Here is a 20,401-nt window from a genome sequence, read left to right on the forward strand (position 1 = left end):
TTTGACATTTGGTAATAAAATATTGTACATCTATTTTTTTTATAAACAACTTTACCCTACTTGGAAGATAGGGAAGAGTACTATAAGAAAGTTCTTTTGGTTGATCTACTTTTTGTAGAAGTACTTACATAATAATATCATCAAATAAATATTTTTTTAAAAAATAATTTTTTTCATTTAAAAAATTAGAAAATAAAAATCTTATGCGATACCAAACAAAACCTACTATAACACCTAAACAAATCTTGTCTAGTTACTAAACCAAGTCCTAAAAAGAGAAAATACAAATTGCATACTGTTGATCAAATTAGGCCTATTGGGCTTATCCAGCCCAGAGCTAGAGTTGATAGCACCAAAGTCACAGAACTTTACTTTGGTGTTTGATATACTATTGATCATTTTTTCCTTCCTCTATATAAAATGCAATCCAATGAAGACAAATAGTATAGGAGAAGGTCAGAATATGTTTTCCTTCTTCTCTCCCTTTAGTTCTTATCCAAGGCAAGTTTGCACTTTTTTTGCTCTAATGTTTTCTAATCTTTAAAACTCTCTATCCTTAGATTTGAAAAATTACAACCATGAGGTGTTTTCATGTCAATAATAAAGGTGCCATATCTTAATCATCATATCCCTTTACTATGTTTACCAGTAAATTGCAAATCAAAGTTTTCATTTTCCAAAGATACAAGAAACATATCCATTTGTAATAGCAACTTGAGGATCATTTTTGTTTCCCATCAAAAAGAAATTAAAAAAAAAAATGATACACCTTATTTGAGAGGAGGATGAAGATCCTTAGGTCGATAACCTTCGACCATTTAATTAGGGCTTTCATGTCATCTATAGGAGAAGAAATGCTAATATTCTTTAATTATTTTTTTCTATGGATATGCTCTTTTTATTTTCATCTTCAGGCATTTTTACACCGTGAATAAAGTGGAGAAACTAGGGTTTTCAATTTGTGCATTTAGTTCTATAGAAATATTTGGAAAACTGAGAATATCATCAAATTCTTGAGAATTATGTACTATCTAGATATTTTTCTTACTTTTGTGGATATGAACTCAATTTATAAGATAATTTTTTCCTTTTGTATTGACTTACCTACATTTGAAAAGAAAGGCACAATCAGATTTTCAACATGTGTATTTCTCTTGGCCAATGTATCTTGGAACAAGCAAAAATAAGTTGAGGAACATTTTTTTTTCAATTTTCTCCTTAGGAAGGTCATGAAGCTACAAGGTTTACCTCAATATTGTATTTTTACTTTAGCAATCTTTATATCACTATAATCCAAAAAGAACATATATATTAATATAACTCCATGCAAAGAATATTTTTATATAACTTATAATCAGATAGTACATCTTACTTTTAATGTGAAAATAGAACATTATCTATCAGATGACTGTAACAAATGGTTGGGTTGCAGTCTCATGAGCATAATAATTGCAATCTCATGAGCATAATAGTTCTCCATCTCTACAACTTAATCTAATATGACCATAAACCAATTAGGTCAATTTAAGTTAGCATGCTAATTATTTGCATGTAAAGTAACTACATAGTTTACAAAATAAGACTGGCTTCAATTATTTAACATGAGTTGCATAATAATTTTCATCTTTAATTCCATTGTCGAATATTTTTTTCCTTCACAAATCCAATAATTGATTAAAGCAAAGATTCATGGTTTTATTTAAACATCTTTTCCTCTTATGATAGTTAAGAAGCACTACATTTTTTGATCTACTGTTTTATACTATAATTGTTTAGGAAGACATTATATTTGTTATGTGAAAGAAAATCATAAGAAAATAAGTAAAAAAAGCTTGGAAAGAATGATAAATAGTAGTTCACGAAGCCAATCTATATAGATAGAGTAGAATTTTGTGATTTGCATGAGATTTCACCTTTCCACATTCTAACATATTACCATATATCTTGATCAGGAATATTAGCTTGGTAAGGAGCACACCAGTCTAAATGGTATGAGTTGTTAATTATACAAAGCTTTATTAATTATTAGGGTTGTTTCTTTATGATCAAATTTTAAGTAAAAGTTCATTATTCTACATTGTAGCTTAAGTTTCTCCTCTAAAGTTTGATCATGAAAGCCCAACAAATGTGCAAGAAACCTCATTTAGAATTTTTTCAGGAATCAAGATCTACACAACCAAAGAGATCAAGAACCCGGGTTTCTAGAGGAGGGGCGAGTTTCATATATTCTTCAAGTGCTATAAGCAAGTCAGATGTTTCTAAAATAATTGACCAAGTAAGACATGCCTTAGTACTCTTTGTATATATAGTTCAATATATAAATTTCTTTACTATTCTAGCTTAATCAATTTGAACTATAAACAACATTGTTCCTATGTTCTAATTTGGTTTTTTGGTTATTGAAGGTCAAGTACAAGATAGAATCAAGTTTAAAGTTTTATATGACCACAGAACAGATAATGCAGAGACTTGAGAGAGAAGGAATACCGCGTTGGCTTACACTTGAGGGTAGGGTTAAGTCTATAATTGAAGTCAAATAAAGTATTTTTCTTATTTGTTTAAAATAGAGTTTATTTTTGTGATGATCATCTATCTCTTTCAACTGAAACCCTTGTGCTTTTAGTGATCTAGCTCCAAGTTTGCCAAAAGAACATTTCTTCTGTTAACATGAGCTCCATGCACCATTCTATCCATCTCCCATAGCCAATTTAAAGGCAGTGGATAACATTCTGCTGCATTTGCTTACCACAACCCATGTCAAACCTCTTAAGGAGACTTCTCCTCTTCGCTGTGCTACACTCTTTAAGATCCAAAATCCTGCATTCTGCCACCAACTGTAGGATGCTATCTAAAATCCTGCACCACCTAGCAGCTGCATTGTCATTAGAAGATCCTACAATTAGGTTATTCCTTGATGTCACAAATAGATATTTAATTAATTGCCATAGTTGAGTGGCCATAGTAGAACTGCTTGAGCAGCTTCACAAGGCCAAATAACATACCTATCATCATTATTGTTCGGTAGAATGAATCCCATAGTCATTCCCATGCCAAGTGTGCATTTGTTCCTATCATCCTTTTTTTTCCAAACAAAGTGGTTCTTAAAGATCATCTCAAGTACAAAACATAATTGAAACTAAACAGCTCTTAAGGACACCTTAGCTGTTTGCATGGTTCTTGAGAATCCATCCTCTTTCTTCATGCACAATGTCATATAGAGGTCAATTAGGATACCTATGAAGATAAAGTTGATTTGAAAGAAACTTCTACATGTTGCAATAAGTTTTCCTCTATTCATAAAGCAATACCCTAAGAAGCTTAATTTCCTTTGTAAGAACTGACTGCATGCACCCCACTTCTCCAATCAAAGGTAGCTTCATGATCCTGATTGGCTTGATCATTCTCTCTCACTCTCTCTCTTTGGAAGAAAGTAGTGGGATCGATAATGACCACACAGATTTGAATCTGGGGCATTTCTTGCATTGAGAGGATGCCAATAACCAGTTGACCCAAGTTTGATGGGTGAATGGCTTAATCTGTCATAGCACAGAATGAATACCAGCTTTACTACACTATCATTTACAAGAATCAATGGCTAGGATTCATGAATCCAACCTCTAAAGCAACTCAGTAAATTAACTTAGAATCGAGTTTCTTCTCAAAGGGGCATCTCAAGTACCTACATAATTTAATTTTGCTAGTGTCTTTGTTCAGAACATAATGGAAATAGTTTGCTCTAATATTGTTCCCCTCTTCTGTTTTTCTTGCCTTTATTTAGTATGGAAGGCGCTTAGGGAGCAAAATTCTGATTTTTTTGTCGCATATGGTGTAAGACTAAAGTTAATCGAACAGATCACCAAATTTAATGAGTTGCTTGAGCACCAACAAAAATTAATGATGGCAAATGCTGCACAACCTTCATTTCCAATTGCTCCAGATCATCATGCCATCCACCCTATGTCAAGTAAGTTTCCTCAGCTTTCCCATACTAGCTGGTGTTTTACCCGGCCTATGAATTTAATTATCCATATCTTGCAAGGTACTATGCTTCCATATATACAAATCCCTTTATTTGAGTGGCTGCTTGATCTGCCCTTTAAATCAAATAACAACATTTTTGAGATGAAAATAATAATATTTTGGGCTGATTGGTTGCCCTCTTTTGTTGCTATGGACCATATGATAAAGTTTTAAGAATAAGGATAAAATAGTTTGACTATTTTACTAGTACAAGATTTTTTGGGTGCGTGAAACTTATGAAAGAAGTCTTTAAGACATCACCCATACCTGAGTATAATTTGTTTCTTCATCTATCACTTACTAACATAGTTATTTCTGCCGCAGATATGTTTGAGGATGCTGCTAATCATTTTGATGTAGGGTTTTTCCTCCCACAGAAGAACTCAATGCCTTTTGCTGAGCACCCTAATTTGGAACCAATTGGAAGTGGATTATCTAGTAGCTATAATGGATTTTATGGAATCCCAGCAACGAACAATGTTTACCACAATATAATGAATTACCTAAATGGGTAAGAATATTCTCTCAAAAATCTTATCCTGGGCATTATCTCCCAAAAAGAAGTTCTAAATTTCATGTTAGATATGTTTAAGCAACAACTTTACCAGACAAATCATGGACCATGAGATAAGTTCAACAACAAATTGGAAAATAAAGCATCAAATGCTTGATTTGATATCCATCATGATAAGTAATTTAACTCATAGAAAAACAGATTTGAGACATCATGTATAGAGATGGAATGTTTTCCAGTCGTATTTTTCACTAATTATGTTGCAGATAGTACTTCTGGTGAAATGACTTGGTGATAATACATTATTTCCTACTGGTTAGGTTTTCACATTAACTATTCTACCTATTAGTAGGGATTGCCTAGTTTAAATGTTTTGGTAGAGTAACTATCTCTGAGCCTTACATATAATCTATAAGTTTTGTTAAATACTTCTGAGGTAACTATTCTACCTATCAGCAGGGATTGCCCAGTTTAAAATATTTTGGAAGAGTAACTATACTTGAGCCTTACCAATATTACCTGTTAGTTATATTAAATACATTACCTTATGATTCAAAAGCACAACCCAAGGAAATGGCAGAAACAATGTTACATTATCAAGATTCCTATAGAAGCTGCAATAGTATAATTTGCCTATTTTTTTAATCTCTCTTTGAAACAGTTACACCTTTAGTTCATGACATAATCACATCCATCAATCATCATATATTGTAACACTCTACTCTCCCAAGTTAGCCTTACCATATCTCCCATAGATCATTAAATTCATGAGCCTTGCAATAAAAGTCCTTCCCCCCTCTCTTGGGGTAAGTCTTAGAACAAACTGAAATTTGACTTCTTGAACCATGGCAAAAACTTATACGCAATTAAAGTAGATTAGATGTAATGAGGAAAACTTAGATATTAATACCACGTTCACTTCAAGTAAATAGTTTGACAAGTTTCTATCATATGAAGCAAGATCATATGCTTTTAAGGATGTTAATGACTATGATAGGTTCATATTTACTTATACAAGTTCATAAATTTATGTTAGAATATAGCAATAGTATTCATAAATTACGAATAGTCTATTCCTGAGAAAGCTAAAAATCTTCTTTATTATATTTTTGACATAACAGCGCCGCTCAGGCAACCATTTTAGATATGGCCCCAGTTCATGTACATGTTCCCAATATTACCATGGATGCTGCTCCAATGACATCTACTGGGAGCTTTCCTGCAAATCCATCTGGTGTGCCAACCATCCATGCATCAAGAAACCAAGCAGCCATGCATAATCAAGCATATGCTCATGAATTGCACCCAAGAACAGTTGGTGGGCCTGAGAATTCTATGGCAACGGATATGTCATTTGGCGAGCTCCCTGAAAATTTAACTATTACAGACCTGCAAGGACTCATTGATGATTAGAATTTCTATCTTTGAGAAAGGAGCTTATTACCATATAGTACGCAAACTATAGTTTGACCTTTCCAATCCCAAATAAGATGCTTTGTGTCTATAAGTTCCTAAAATATTTCAGCTTGGAAGAACCAATGGCTAGATCAACAATATTGTATCATAACTTAAAAATTTCTAGTCTTGAATGCTCTTAAATATGTAATCTTTGTTGACTCAATAAAAAAGAAATTATATATTTAAGAGGTTTCTTTTACTTGAGGTAAACTATTTTTCTCCAAATAAGTTACTGTTAAGATTTTAAGGCATGTTATTCACCATGAGAACATTTCTAACTCCATAGCTAACAAAACAGGCCTCTTTCTTATTTATGATATCTTGACTCCAAGAAAATGTATTGGATATTCTTAGGTTGTTTATTTTCAAGGTAGTTGAAACCAGATTTGACATTTGTTTCATTTGAGATCTGAAAATAATAATTAAGTTCTAAAAAAGTTTCTGAATGAGATATAAACAGAAGGTTTGACTTGAATATGATATTCTAAATTCATCTTTAAAGGGAATAGACTGAAAATTGCTATATATTTATGATATCAAGCAAAAATGCAAAGAAGGGAATCCTTTCCTTAGGATGCTCAAGATTCAAATTTTACCCTATAGCAAGATGTTAAAATTAGGCATGTGTTCCCAGATGTAACCATGAGAATAAAGATGATCTGCCAAGAAAATAGGAAAAAAACATATTGAGAAGAAATAGTCAACAATGTATGTCAACCTTATATTGAGATGGGTAAATAGTTTGAAGTTCTTCAAAGAAGTAATTTATGCTTAACTAGGAAAAGACTAGATTGAGCTTTCATATAAAGTCACTTCATTTATTCGATAACTAAAAGCGATTTCTTTCATAAAGAGTCATTATGCATCTCTTGGATGGTGAAGAAAATCATGCATTATATTTGTATAAATGCTAAATTTTAAATACAGATTAGCATATTGTCAAGATTCAGAGGGGAGAGAAATGTTCAAGCCATACTACAATCTTTTTTTTTTGGTAGAACTACAATCTTTTAGAAGTATTGTTTAAGGATAAATCAACTAAATTCATTTTATGGCAAGATGAATATACCTCAATCCAACTTTGACAATATAGCCTAATAAATGCCTGTAAGTTAGCAATGATAGTTGCCAAAATATTTAATATTTATAGCAGACAAAAAAATATATAAAACCACTAATTTACTTTTCAATTCAGTCTTAAAAGTAATAGTACTTTGTAACAAGTCTTGTCTCTTGCATGCACACTGTTGGAAGCAGCAGTGATTTACCTTAATCATCACAATAGTGTAAATGATAAAAAAAAGCAATATGCTCAAAAGATATGTAGAATAGATTATAATTAAGTTCCTTACGAAATGTTTGATTGTCTATAAAAGTATTATTCAAAATTGAAAGTTCGTAAAAAATGTAGCTATCTTCTTTCTTTCTAAAACAACCACTTACTTTTTCAACTCAGAAATGTTGTTGCTCGACTTACTTGAACAACCTCAGTGTATTTTTTTTTTGCTGGTTTCCCTAAGTGATAAAGTCAATAGATTTTTTTTTTTGCTTTTCTTTCGCTTTAAATATCATCTTCATGATCAACCATCTCAAAAGCTTTACTTCAGGATTGCTCACGAAGAATAATACTAGTCCACAATAGATTTTACAGTCATAAAATGCAATATATTTTCACCTAAAATTTTTAATATTTTTTTTATCTTTGAAGCTACAAGTATATAATAATTGTTAGAAAGCAAACTCAATAAAAGATGGTATGCTATTTATAACTCTGTGGAGCACCTAAATATCAATTGAATACAATAATTTCACTGAATTATTTCATCATTTAGGGTGAAGTATAACTGATGCCCCAAACTTTGCAAAGATAAAATTCAAATATGAAGTTGCCTTATGCTGGTTTATATATCACTTAACAGTTGGTCTAAACATAGCATTATATAGACAGACTAACTACTGTCTAATAAAAGAAATAGTTTAGAAAAAATGTACACACTTTTAATCCAACCATGTGATTTTTTTTACGAGAATAGATAGGAACAATACTTGGATTTCAGCATTATCAATCTCTTGATGCTCTTTTGATGCATACTATCTTAGTTATCTATTCTTCCTATTTTGAGAGTATCAGTGGGCAAACAACTATGAGGCATGATGTAGCCACAATGCCCACCACAAGGGCAAAGGCAAAGATTTGACTTGAAAAATTAAAGCATTTCTGTATCCTTTTTAATCCTTTATCAATGATTGGTGCCAATGCAGCCTCTCAGCAACTCGAAATGGTCTTGTAATATTATTTCCAGTTCATATTATGATCACTATTTATTAAAATGCACATCAAAAGAGTCAATTATCCAAAATTAGTATTATACAGGTAACATCTGATAGTGGCCTAATTGAAGGATAGTCAAAACTAAATTAAGTATTTATATGATACAATAGTATCCAATAGATTAGGGATTGAGACTTCACTTCAAATGGGCATATGTGGATCAGACAAACTAATACAGAGAACTAGAATCTTCATGTATGAAGTTTCTTGCTATTGCTTGGTGATGATTTGATTCATACTTATTTTTTGGGATAGTCCTCTTTTATTTTTTAGGATCTTTATCTTTCTCAGATTATAGATTTAAACTGTAGAATCTAAACTTATACTGTAGATTTTTTTTGTTTCTAATATATTCCTAACAGAAATAAAGTATATTTTCATCTCTCCTGAAAAAAAGAGAATAAAAGGAAGAAAAGGGCAATGATTCATTTGAATCATAATTAAGATCTTCATATTCATTTTCTGATCTTGCTTAATGAGAGATTGGAGAGTATTTTACAGATTCTTTATCAATAGTTATACTATGCTCTATGAAATAAAGAAGAACAAATATTTTGCATAAAAAAAGAGGTTCTTATCATAATTTGATGAAAATATTATTTTGGTTTTTTTTTTGCTAGTAAGTAAGATTTTATATGTTCACAAAAACGAAAAAGGGATCATAGATTTCCCCACATCTGAAGCTTATCTATGCAAAGTCAATGATCTTGTAAGGTCAAACCCTCTTATATCTCATCCGCTTTTAATACATCAAGTAAATAACATCTCTTTTTGTATGAAAGTGACTAAATCACCTTAAATCATGATTGAAATGTCAATATAATTTGATCTGTGATATCATGCCAACTACTTTGCTTATTCATTGAATCAAATTTATCTCATGAGGGAAGGTAACCGCATTTTCTTGATATTTAACAACCTTGAATTGATTCAACAAAGTTGACTATATCCCCACATTGAAATTTGTCTCTTTATGGGTTATATAAGTTTGTAAGGTCTTAAAATACGTACAATGATGAAATATTTATGAATTTAAAGAAGACATCACTTATTTTATCTCTAGATAGGCCATGCAAGTTTATAAGATCTCATAAATACCTCCAATAGCAAAAAATTTTGAAAATTTGGAGAAGACATCACTTATTATTTTGGACATCAAGCCTCTCTACAATCCATTGCATACAAATATGGTTGGATTCAAATTAGATAAAGTTATATATTAGATGTAGTTTAGTAAATTACATATTTATGTTTATCAAAATTGGAATCCAATTCAATATTAACTAAATCTTGAGGTAAATGTACGAAATCAAATAGATTAAATTAAATAAGTACATAAAAAGAAAAATATGCTGAAAATAAAAACATAATATTATGTAGGATAGATAATCATGAATTAACAAGATATGATTATATAAATGTTACAATATCTGGACATATTAAATAAACTTGAAGTACCAGAAAGTTGGATATGGAACATATAACATCAATTAGAAAATGTATGTATATTTAGAAAATGATTACTTAATATTGGAGCTTCTAATACAATAGTAGCATATAAGATATTTAAGTTATTTTATTGTGAAAAACAAAACTTGCCTTACTCACTATAAGCCATACATTTACTCTATTATATAGCTTGAAATGCACTGCCTTTATACATACTTCTTGTTTATTTGCCCCACCCTTCTTTGCTGCCCAATAAATGATAATATATGAAAAAGCGCCAACTTAATATTCAAAAGATATTCACATATGATATCATAAGCCTCTAACAACATACAAACTCCTCACTTTTAACATTAAAAATAGATTTCAAATTAGGACTTGTTAGGCATAAAGCCCCCTAAACAAAAATCAGAAAATAAAAGATCACTAATATTTTCTACTTATATTCACATACAATTTCACTTCCACCAAATTATACATAAAGTTTAATATTCAAACTAGATTTCTCGCTAAAACTTTGATACATAATAGATTGTAGGTAAATTTTACAAGTTTTAGTATTTAAAGGCAATAAATGGTTGAGGTTTAAATATATGTATTGGAAAGATCATGCTTAAAGTATTAAAAAATGTGTCCTAAAGCTAATTATCTAATCTGTAGATGATTGAGCTCTTTGTAATTTGTATATAAATTATTAATAAATATAAATTATTTTTGATAAGTTCATCATAAAAGTGTATTTTTCTTTGAACTCTTGTGTTATGATGAAGTTCTTAAAATTATAATATAGTCGATAAAGAAGGATTTATTAAATAATTCTTAAACTTGTTCATAACTAAATAATATATTATTAATTAGGATAATAATATTTATCGAGTATAAATTATTGTGTGCCATATAGATTGATTGTCCTCTTAACCAAAGAGTATGGAGAGACTGGTACGGCATATAGGTGAAATATAGAAGTACATCATCACTGAATAGTGACTCACCTGCGGAGCACTCTACTATCAGGAGCAGTTCATGAAGGATATGGGCATAAGATGTTCCTTCGATTTGAAATCACTATAGTGACTTGCAAGCAACTCATTGTGCTTTAGTGCTGGACTACCTGTATTTCTAATACAGTGACAGAAAGCTACTGGATATAATCAAGTATTTGTGAAGTCTGTATATGAGTCAAAATGAGATTGATCCCTCTGAATTATAAGAGTTAATACATCACTATATTTTAATTTAGAAAAATTTTGATCAGTGTAATCTATGTGATGGATTTAAAAAGTTGAAATATAATATAGATGACTATTCCAGGGTTGACAGTTAAATCCTAAGTCATCTTAAGCATTAGAGTCAAAGAGATAGATTATGCGGAAATCATATATCGAGATTCTTAAATATTGCTTTGTAATTATTCGATCTATCTGGATGTTGGGTATTATTGCTAGATGGTCACTTCAATTAGTGTAAGAAGGAGTTCCTATACTATCGGCTTAGTATTCGAATCTATGGAGTCACACACAAAGTCAAACAATATAGGAAAGAATTGACTGAATATGTACGTATTCTATTTAAAAGTATGAGACTTAATTGAACATATAAATTAACTTAATTAAGAATTAAGTTATGGGTCATATAGAATTAAATACTGACTATATCCAGCTAGCACTGCACATAAGGTGCGGGTTTGATTTCGAGGATGAAATTGATTGAATCAATATTCTAAGCAATTATGAGAGATTGGATTGAGTCCTAATTACTTTAGATGAGATCTAATTTAATTGGTCAAATTTTATTAAGACTTAATTGGATTAATTATCCAAGTTAGATTTGGACAAGAATCCTAATTGGATTAGGATCAGTAGCCTTTTCGAATTTGGTTTGAATCAGATTTGAATTGGATTCGAATTGAACCCAAATCTGAATCAAATCTAATTTGGTATACTTAGCTATATTTTTCTGATGTTCTCTCACCACATGGGCTAACCAAGATGGGAAGGGGTCCCCTTTGGGCATGCAGCATGAAGAGAGAGGCGCTAGGGGTCCCCTTTGGGATGCAGCATGAAGAGAGAGGCGCAAGTTGGCGCCTCTCCTACTTTGCTTGGAAATCTTTGTGGTTTAGAGAGTTTGAATTTGATTCAAACATAGAGAGTCATATTCCTAAACTTTCAAGGTATTTGATTTGATGTAGAACCTCTTGTCTATTTAAGAAGGGGTGTGGAGAGGAGAGAAACCAACCAAGCTTGGCCTAGGCGTGAGATCTTATTGGGCGTCCCCTCTCCTTGGGCATCACCTCTCCTTGAGCTTCTCTCTCCTCTTGGGCATCCTCCCTCTCTCTTATGGTGTGGTGTGTGGGCTCCTTCTAAGACCTTAGGATCAAATCTCAAGGCTCTCCTTCTTTCCTCCTAAAGAGTTCTTCATCTCTCTTTCTCTTACGTTGCTTGGCGTGTGTGCGAAATAAAGGATCCATGCATGCGGATCTTGCGAAGCAAATCGTTTGAGAAATTTCTTCTATCTTGATCTTTTTTTGTTGTAAATTAGAGTATGATTTCATAAATATTATAAAAAATTTTAATTGCTAATCTATTTTTTCTTTCTAGCATCCGATTTGATCGGACAAATTTTTTCTTCAACTAGTATCAGAGCCAGGCTGTATGTTATGGTTGCATAGTCTTATTTTTGATTTTTTTTGATTTTTTATTATCTAATTTTGAATTAAATTTTTTGATATAATTAAAATATATTTTGATTTGATAACTTTAGTATATTTTTGATCTGATTTTGATCAGATTATCGGATCGAAACCAGCCCCTAAATTCAGTCTGTTAAAAATTTATTTTAGCAGAATTTTGTGCTGATTTAAAATCTGATTATACATAAATTTAAATCTATTTTTGATAGATTTTTTATGATATATTTTAATTAAAAAATTGATGTTTGAATTAGGCTTAGATCTGAATCTGTTTGATAGAGTTTCAGATCTGATTTCAGTAACATATCTGCGTATGTTTGATCATACCTCAATTTAAAATTTTTCTACACAATCATATATATATATTGAATAAATTTTTTTACTTTTTTAGATATAAAATTAATGATTCATGTGATGATATGATTAAGGTTCAGATCTGAAAATATCATGTGGTAGTATTGATCTAATTAGATTAGATAAACTTTTGCATGCTATCATGTTGAGAATATGATATGAATCAAAAATTTTCTTTTACATATATGATATGTAGTGTAGAGTTTTTTCTTAGTAGCAAAGTACTCAGATTGAGTTGATCATCATGGTCTTCTGGTCATAAGAAGAAGTAGGGATTGAAATCTCTCTTATCTATTCGTTGGGTTCTCTTATGACGTATAGGGATATCGATGTGATTGTATCTCATGAAGAAGAATGATGAAAATAAACCCTTGAATCATTCTAATCATAAATATGGTTTAGATTAGATATAAAAAAATTTATGATTTATTTTTGCTGATTTATGCAAAATATTCAAATATGAAAACTAGTTTCAAAATCTAAAATAATATGATATATGATGTCTGCTTCACAAAAAATCCTAATAAAATAGTTTTATAATTGAAACGCATGTTTCACATACTTAATTAAAAATTAAGAGTAAAAAATTTAGATTTGAGAATTAAAGATTTTAAGACACCTCATAAACTGTTGGAGCTATGGGTTAGCTTGAATCAAGTCATGTAACCAGGTTAGACCTAGAGTTAGAAATAAATATGGATCATATAGAAAAATTGATTAAATCTAATCAAGAGTTGAATTAGATTAGGTCAAGATTTTTTTAGATCAACCTTAATAGTTATAGCTTGATCAAGTCCATGTTTATGACCATACCAAATAGATCAGATAGTGGCTCGGTGGTCAAGCTCGAGTCTTTTGGTTAACCGAATCAAAATTAATCGATCAATTGATTTCTAAGGTAAGTTTGGCAATATTGCTTGACAATTTGATTGGTAGTTTTTAATTAGCAACATGCTTACCTGGTCATTTTGATGGTATCTAAGCCTTGGCAGATCCTCCCATCGATCTCACTTATCTAGCTAAATTGATAGATTATTTTTTAATTAGATTGCTGATTGATTCGAATTGACCCATATCATTAAGAGTAATCAGTATTACTGATTTAGATATTCTTGAACTAGCTTATTTCTAGTTCTCTTTGATGATTTGGTGAAGTCAGTGGGAGGATTATAGAAATGCTTGTAAACCTTTTCTCTTCATTCTAAACCAATTAATCAAATCTTCTAAATTATTAGATTCTTAAAATGAAGACGTTATGGAGATAACATATTCATAGCCTCCTATTAAGGTAGATGATAATGGATCCAATAATCTAGGCAAACATTAGAGGCATCTTTGGCCTGATGTTTATTTAGTTATTGAAATTATCATTCATTATATGATGACTCTGTTGTACTATCTGATGAATGATTGAATTGGTCAAACTTTCTTCGGACCTAGTCATTCATTAGTTAGATTCACTGAGTATATTCATGTTAATGGCTGAACCTAACTAAAATTTTCAATGGAGGCCTAAGCCTACTGAAAAGTAATCTAAAGCAAAATTATTACTAAAAATTATTTAAAAAAATAATTGGTTAAGAACCTACCTATAGATGCACATGGGTTGGCCGAGCTTTTCTCGGACCCATATGTACTACTATGTAGATTCTAGTACTTACTAAGGGATTAAAATAATTCTTCGAATTGGAAGTAGAGGCTATCAATTTATATAAAATAGTGAGAAAATTTTTAAACTAAAGTTTAAGTATTTAGGATTAAATAATTCATATACTAATGTGGTCTTATTTTTTTTCATTAATGACTAATAATTTGTCACTTTGCTCGCTATTGGATAGCGATAAGCTCACCGAACGTAATTTCGATAGTTGATATCGAAAGCTCAAGATTGTCTTAGAGCATGAGAGGATCTTTTATGTGATAACGGATCCTACACCTAAGGAGCCTACCCCGAACACTCATAGTGCGATTAGAGACACTTACCAGAAGTGGCTCAATGATCGAGTCACTATGCATTGCATTATGAGTGTGGCTATAAACGACGAGTTTAGTCGCAAGTTTGAGGATGCTCGATCGGAGGAAATACTTCAAGTGTTGAACAAATCCTTTGGTACTCCTGATGATGTTGAGAGGCATAAAATATCTTGTGCTATCTTCAACACCCAAATGAGAGAAGGGGCACCGATCACTGATCATGTATTGTACATGATCGAGCAGATCGAGCGTTTGAGCAAACTTGAATTTTTTTTGCATGAGCAGCTAGGGAAGGATGTGATTTTGAACTCTTTATCCAAGTCTTACCTATCTTTTCTTAGTCATTACAAAATGATTAAACCTGTAGTGAACTATTATGGTTTGCTAAGATTACTGTAGACCTTTAAGAAGGATCACCAACTTCAAAAGGAGCCCGTTAATGTGGTGGGTGGTTCTTTTTCTGGATGTCACCCCTTTAAGAAAGGAAAGAAGAAGAACAAGAAGAAGGTGCAGTGTGCTGGGGCTCCAAGTCCAGTCAAAGCAAGAAGTCAAAAGTTGACAAGAGCCAGGTAGAGTACTTATTCTATAAGAAGTAGGATCATTGGAAGAGAAATTATCCTCAGTATATAGCCACCCTTAACCCCAACAGGCTAAACAAGAGAAAGCAGCAATCTGTTGCTGGATAAGATACTTATATGGTAACTCTTTGTAATTTTTTTATTTGTAATACTACTATCTGGGTGTTGGATATCGAAAGTCCAATTAATATTTTTAATTTGTTGCAGGAACTTCAGGTCAGTAGGAAGTTCAGAGATGGCGAACGATTCTTTAATGTTGGAGATGAAAAGCCTTGTTTCAATTCTAGCTCTAGGAACTATTCAGCTCATTTTTTGAATCTAGGATTATCATGTTAGATGATGGTCATTATTATTTATTTATTTTTTTATGAATGTCATCTCTGTAGGTCTTTTGGCCAAAGTTAGTTTCAACTTTTTAATAAAAGATAATTTTTATGATATCATTATGAATAGTACTACAATTATATGTGGATAATTAAAATATGGTATGTACCTTCTATCATAGCCTGTTAGTGTAATGTATACACCTAATAAATATTTTAAAATAGATAATATCTGCGATGCTTATCTTTGGCACTGTCGGCTAGGTCATGTGAATAAGAATAGGATAGATAGGTTAACTAGAGAGAAAATCCTCGATTTTAATTATTATGAATTATTACCAACCTACGAATCCTATCTTCTTGAGAAGATGATAAAATCACCTTTTAAGAAAAAAGATGAGAGAGCCTCTGATGTTCTGGGTTTAGTGCATACTGATGTATGTGGATTCATGAGTATAAGTGCTAGAGGTGGATTCAACTACTTCATCACTTTTACTGACGATCTATCAAGATATGGGTACATCTATCTTATGAAATATAAATCTAAATTATTTAAAATATTTAAATAATTTCATAGTGAAATAGAAAAATAAACTGAAAAGAGTATTAAAACTCTTCAATCAAACTAAAGAGGTGAATACCTTTCCAATGAATTTTTGATATATTTAGAAGAGAATAAAATTCTCTCACAATGGACCCCTCCTGTGATACCACAATACAATGGAGTGTCAGAAAAGAGAAATCAAACTCTATTAGACATGATTCGGTCTATGGTGGGCTATGCGACTCTGCCAATCTCCTTTTGGAGATACGCTCTAGAAATTGCTTGCTATGTTCTGAATAGAATTTTGAGCAAATCAGTTGTAAAAACTCCATATGAGATATGGACTGGGTATAAGCCAATACTGTCTTACCTTAGGGTTTGGGGTTGTCCAATTTATGTCAAGCATTTGCACACCGATAAGCTTGGACCTTGGTCTGATAAGTATATATTTATAGGGTATCCAAAGAAAATAAGAGGATACTATTTCTACCTCGCTGAAGAATAAAAGGCGTTCGTTAGCAATAAGATATTTTTTTTGAAAAAAAAAATTCTTGAAGAAGAAATTGATGCCACTAAGATTGAACTTGGAGAAGTTCGTGAGATAGAAAATCAGACATCTTTGAATAGAAATATAGAATTAGATTTGATTAGAGAATCAAATCAGGAGCCTGTTATAGAGACACCGTTAAGAAAATTTGATAGAGTATTGCATCAATCGAATAGATACTTCAATTTTTTGGTCTGAGATGGTGATTCTATCAAACTAGATAAGAAGGACGAGGATCCGATCACCAATATGAATGCCATGCAAAGGCCCGACTCTGAGAAGTGGCTAAAAATCATGAAATCTAGAATAGAGTCCATGGAGATCAACGGTGTGTAGACATTTGTTGATCTATCCGAAGGAATAAAACCCATAGAGTGCAAATGGGTCTTCAAAAGAAAAAGAAGAACGGATGGTAAGATGGAGACCTATAAAGTCCATCTAGCTTTCAAGGGATATCATTAACATTATGGTATTGACTATGATGAGATATTCTCTCCTGTGGCAATGCTCAAGTCCATTCAGATTATGCTTGCTGTAGCAGCATACCTAGATTATGAGATCTGACAAATGGATATCAAAATCGCTTTTCTTATTGGAGAGTTGGAAGAAGAGGTGTATATGATACAATCTGAAAGGTTCACATCCATAAATGAATCTAAAGTGTACCAGCTAAACAGGTCTATTTATGGACTGAAGCAAGTCTCTCAAAGTTGGAACATGCATTTCGATAAGACGATCAAAATGTATAGCTTCATTAAGAATGGAGAGGAGTTCTATATCTATAAATGGGCTAATGGTTATGTAGTCATCTTCCTCGTATTGTATATAGGTGACATACTCTTAATGAAAAATGATATTCTTGCTTTATAGAGAATAAAGCTATGGCCATCATCACAGTTCTCTATGAAAAATTTGAGAGAAGCATCCTACATCCTAGGAATAAAGATCTATAGAGATAAATTTAAAAGGTTGCTTGGGTTGTCTTAATTTACATACATCGATACCATGCTGAAATGGTTCAACATAAAAAATTTTAAGAAAGACTATCTATCGATAGACCAAAAAATTACTCTCTCTAAAAAGGATTGTCCAACTACTCCTTAAGAGAGAGAGAGCGTATGAGTAAAATCTCATATATCTCGAAGTAGGATCTATTATGTATGTTATGACATGTACGAGATCGGATGTGGCTTATTCACTAAGGATATTGAGTAAACATCAATCTGATCCGGATGAAAACCATTAAAAAGTTGTGAAAATAATTCTTAAGTATTTAAAAAATATTAAGGATCAATGGTTAATCTATGGAGATACTGATTTTAAACTTATGGGATACGTTGATTCTAATTTTCAGTCAGATCATGATGACAGTAAAAATGAGTCTGGCTATATATTCATTTTATTTGATTGAGCGATCTACTGAAAGAGTTTCAAGCAGCATACAGTAGCTGATTCAATATGCCAAGCGGAATACATTATAGCATCCGATGCTACAAAGGAAGTTGTTTGGTTGAAAAAATTTATTTGTGAACTTGGAGTGGTTCCCTCAGTCAAAGATCCAATTTTACTGTATTGTGACAGTACTAGTACCATCGCTCAAGCCAAAAAACTCAAATCCTATTAGAGAAACATATTCTGCGATGCTATCACCTAGTTCATGAGATCGTCGATCGGGATGACATCGAGCTGCTAAAGATTGATAAAAAAAAATGGACCAACCCCTTCACTAAAGCTCTCAGGATCAAAGAGTTCGATGATTACAAGTGAAAGATGGGTATTAGATATAGTCTTGATTGACTTTAGTCCAAGTGAAAGTTATTGAAAAATATGTCCTAAAATCAATTATCTAATCTATACATGATTAAGCTCTTTGTAATTTGAATATGAATTATTAATGAATAAAAATTATTTTTGATAAGTTCATCATAAAAGTGCATCTTCTTTTGAACTCTTGTGTTATGATGAAGTCCTTAGAACTATGATATAATCTGTAAAGAAAGATTTATCGAATAGTTCTTAAACTTGTTCATGATTAAATGATACATTATTAATAAGGACAATAAAGTTTATCGAGTATAGGTTGTTATGTGCCATATGGGTTGGTTGTCCACTTAACAAAAGAGTGTGGAGATACTGATAGGGCATATAGGTGAGATGTAGGAGTATATCATCATTGAATAGTGACTCACCTATGCAGCGCTCTGCTTTTAAGAGCAGCTCATGAAGGATATGGATATAAAGTATCCCTCCGACTTAAGATCACCATGGTGACTTACAAGCAACTCACTATGCTTTGATGCTGGACTATCTGTATTTCTAATACAGTGACAAAAAGCTACTAGGTACAGTCAAGTACTTGTGAAATCGATGTATGAGTCAAAATAGGATTGATCTTTCCAAATTACAGGAGTTAATGCATCAATGTGTTTCAATTTAGTAAAATCTTGATCAAGATAATCCATGTGATGGATTTGAAAGATTGAAATATAATATGGATGACTATTCCAGGGTTGATAGTTAAACCCTAAGCACCTTGAGCATTAAGATTAAAGGAATCGATTATACGACAACCATATGCCAAGATTCTTGAATATTGCTTTGTAATTATTCGATCTATCCGAATGGATATTATTGCTAGATAGTTACTTGGATTAGTGTAGGAAGGAGTTCTTATACTATCGGCTTAGTGTTTGAGCCTATGGAGTCGCGCATAAAGTCAAACAATATAGGAAAGAATTGACCGAATATGTACGTGTTCCATTTGGAAGTATGAGACTTGATTCAACATATAAATTAACTTAATTAAAAATTAAGTTTTAGATCATATAGAATTAAACACTGACTATATCCAGCTAACACTGCACATAAAGTGCGGATTTGATTTCAAGAATGAAATTGATCGAATCAATGTTTTAAGAATTATAAGAGATTGGATCGAGTCTTAATTATTTAGATCAGATCTAATTTAATGGGATCTGATTTTATTAAGACTTAATTGGGTTAGTTATCTAAGTTGAACTTGGACAAGAATCTTAATTGAATTAGGATCCACAGTCTTTTCGAATTTGATTCGAATCAGATTCGAATCAGATTTGAATTGGATCCAAATCTAAATCAAATCTAATTTGGTGCACTTAGCCATATTTTCTTGATGTTCTCTCACCACATGGGCCGACCAAGATGGGGAGGGGTCCCCTTTGGACGTGCGGCATGAAGAGAGAGGTGCCAACTTGCACCTCTCCTACTTTATTTGGGAATCTTTATGATTTAGAAAGTTTGGATTTGATTCAGACATAGAGAGTCCTATTCCTAGCCCTTCAAGATATTTGATTTGATCTAGGACCTTTTGTCTATTTAAGGAGGGGTGTGCAGAAGAGAGAAACCAACCAAGCTTGGCCTAGGTGGCATCTCTCTCCTTGTGTGTCACCTCTCCCTAAGCTTTTTTCTCCTCTTGGGTATCCTACCTCTCCCTTGTGGTGTGGTGTGTGGGCTCCTTCTAAGGCCTTAGGATCAAATCTCAAGGCTTTTCTTCTTCCCTCCTGAAGAGTTCTTCATCCTTCTCTCTTACGTTACGTGGCGCGCATGCCAAGTAGAGAATCCGTGCATCCGATTCTTGCGA

General features: G+C 32.0%; 1 protein-coding gene and 1 pseudogene across 1 annotated transcript in view; one reads left to right on the forward strand and one right to left on the reverse strand.

The window, feature by feature from the left end:
• LOC105042536 (uncharacterized) overlaps window positions 1-6,122 on the forward strand; it is a 39,277-nt gene extending 33,155 nt beyond the window's left edge. The window contains exons 7-11 of the mRNA XM_073256211.1: window positions 2,159-2,275; window positions 2,406-2,508; window positions 3,779-3,964; window positions 4,345-4,531; window positions 5,656-6,122. Coding sequence (XP_073112312.1) covers window positions 2,159-2,275; window positions 2,406-2,508; window positions 3,779-3,964; window positions 4,345-4,531; window positions 5,656-5,947 — 885 coding nt within the window. The 3' untranslated portion in view covers window positions 5,948-6,122. The remainder of the gene's footprint in view (window positions 1-2,158; window positions 2,276-2,405; window positions 2,509-3,778; window positions 3,965-4,344; window positions 4,532-5,655) is intronic.
• Window positions 6,123-8,105: 1,983 nt separating this feature from the next.
• The window catches only part of LOC109505734 (uncharacterized), a 30,585-nt pseudogene continuing 18,289 nt past the window's right edge, over window positions 8,106-20,401 (reverse strand).

The sequence above is a fragment of the Elaeis guineensis genome, chromosome 4, assembly GCF_000442705.2.
Source record: "Elaeis guineensis isolate ETL-2024a chromosome 4, EG11, whole genome shotgun sequence".
NCBI classification, from domain to species: domain Eukaryota; kingdom Viridiplantae; phylum Streptophyta; class Magnoliopsida; order Arecales; family Arecaceae; genus Elaeis; species Elaeis guineensis.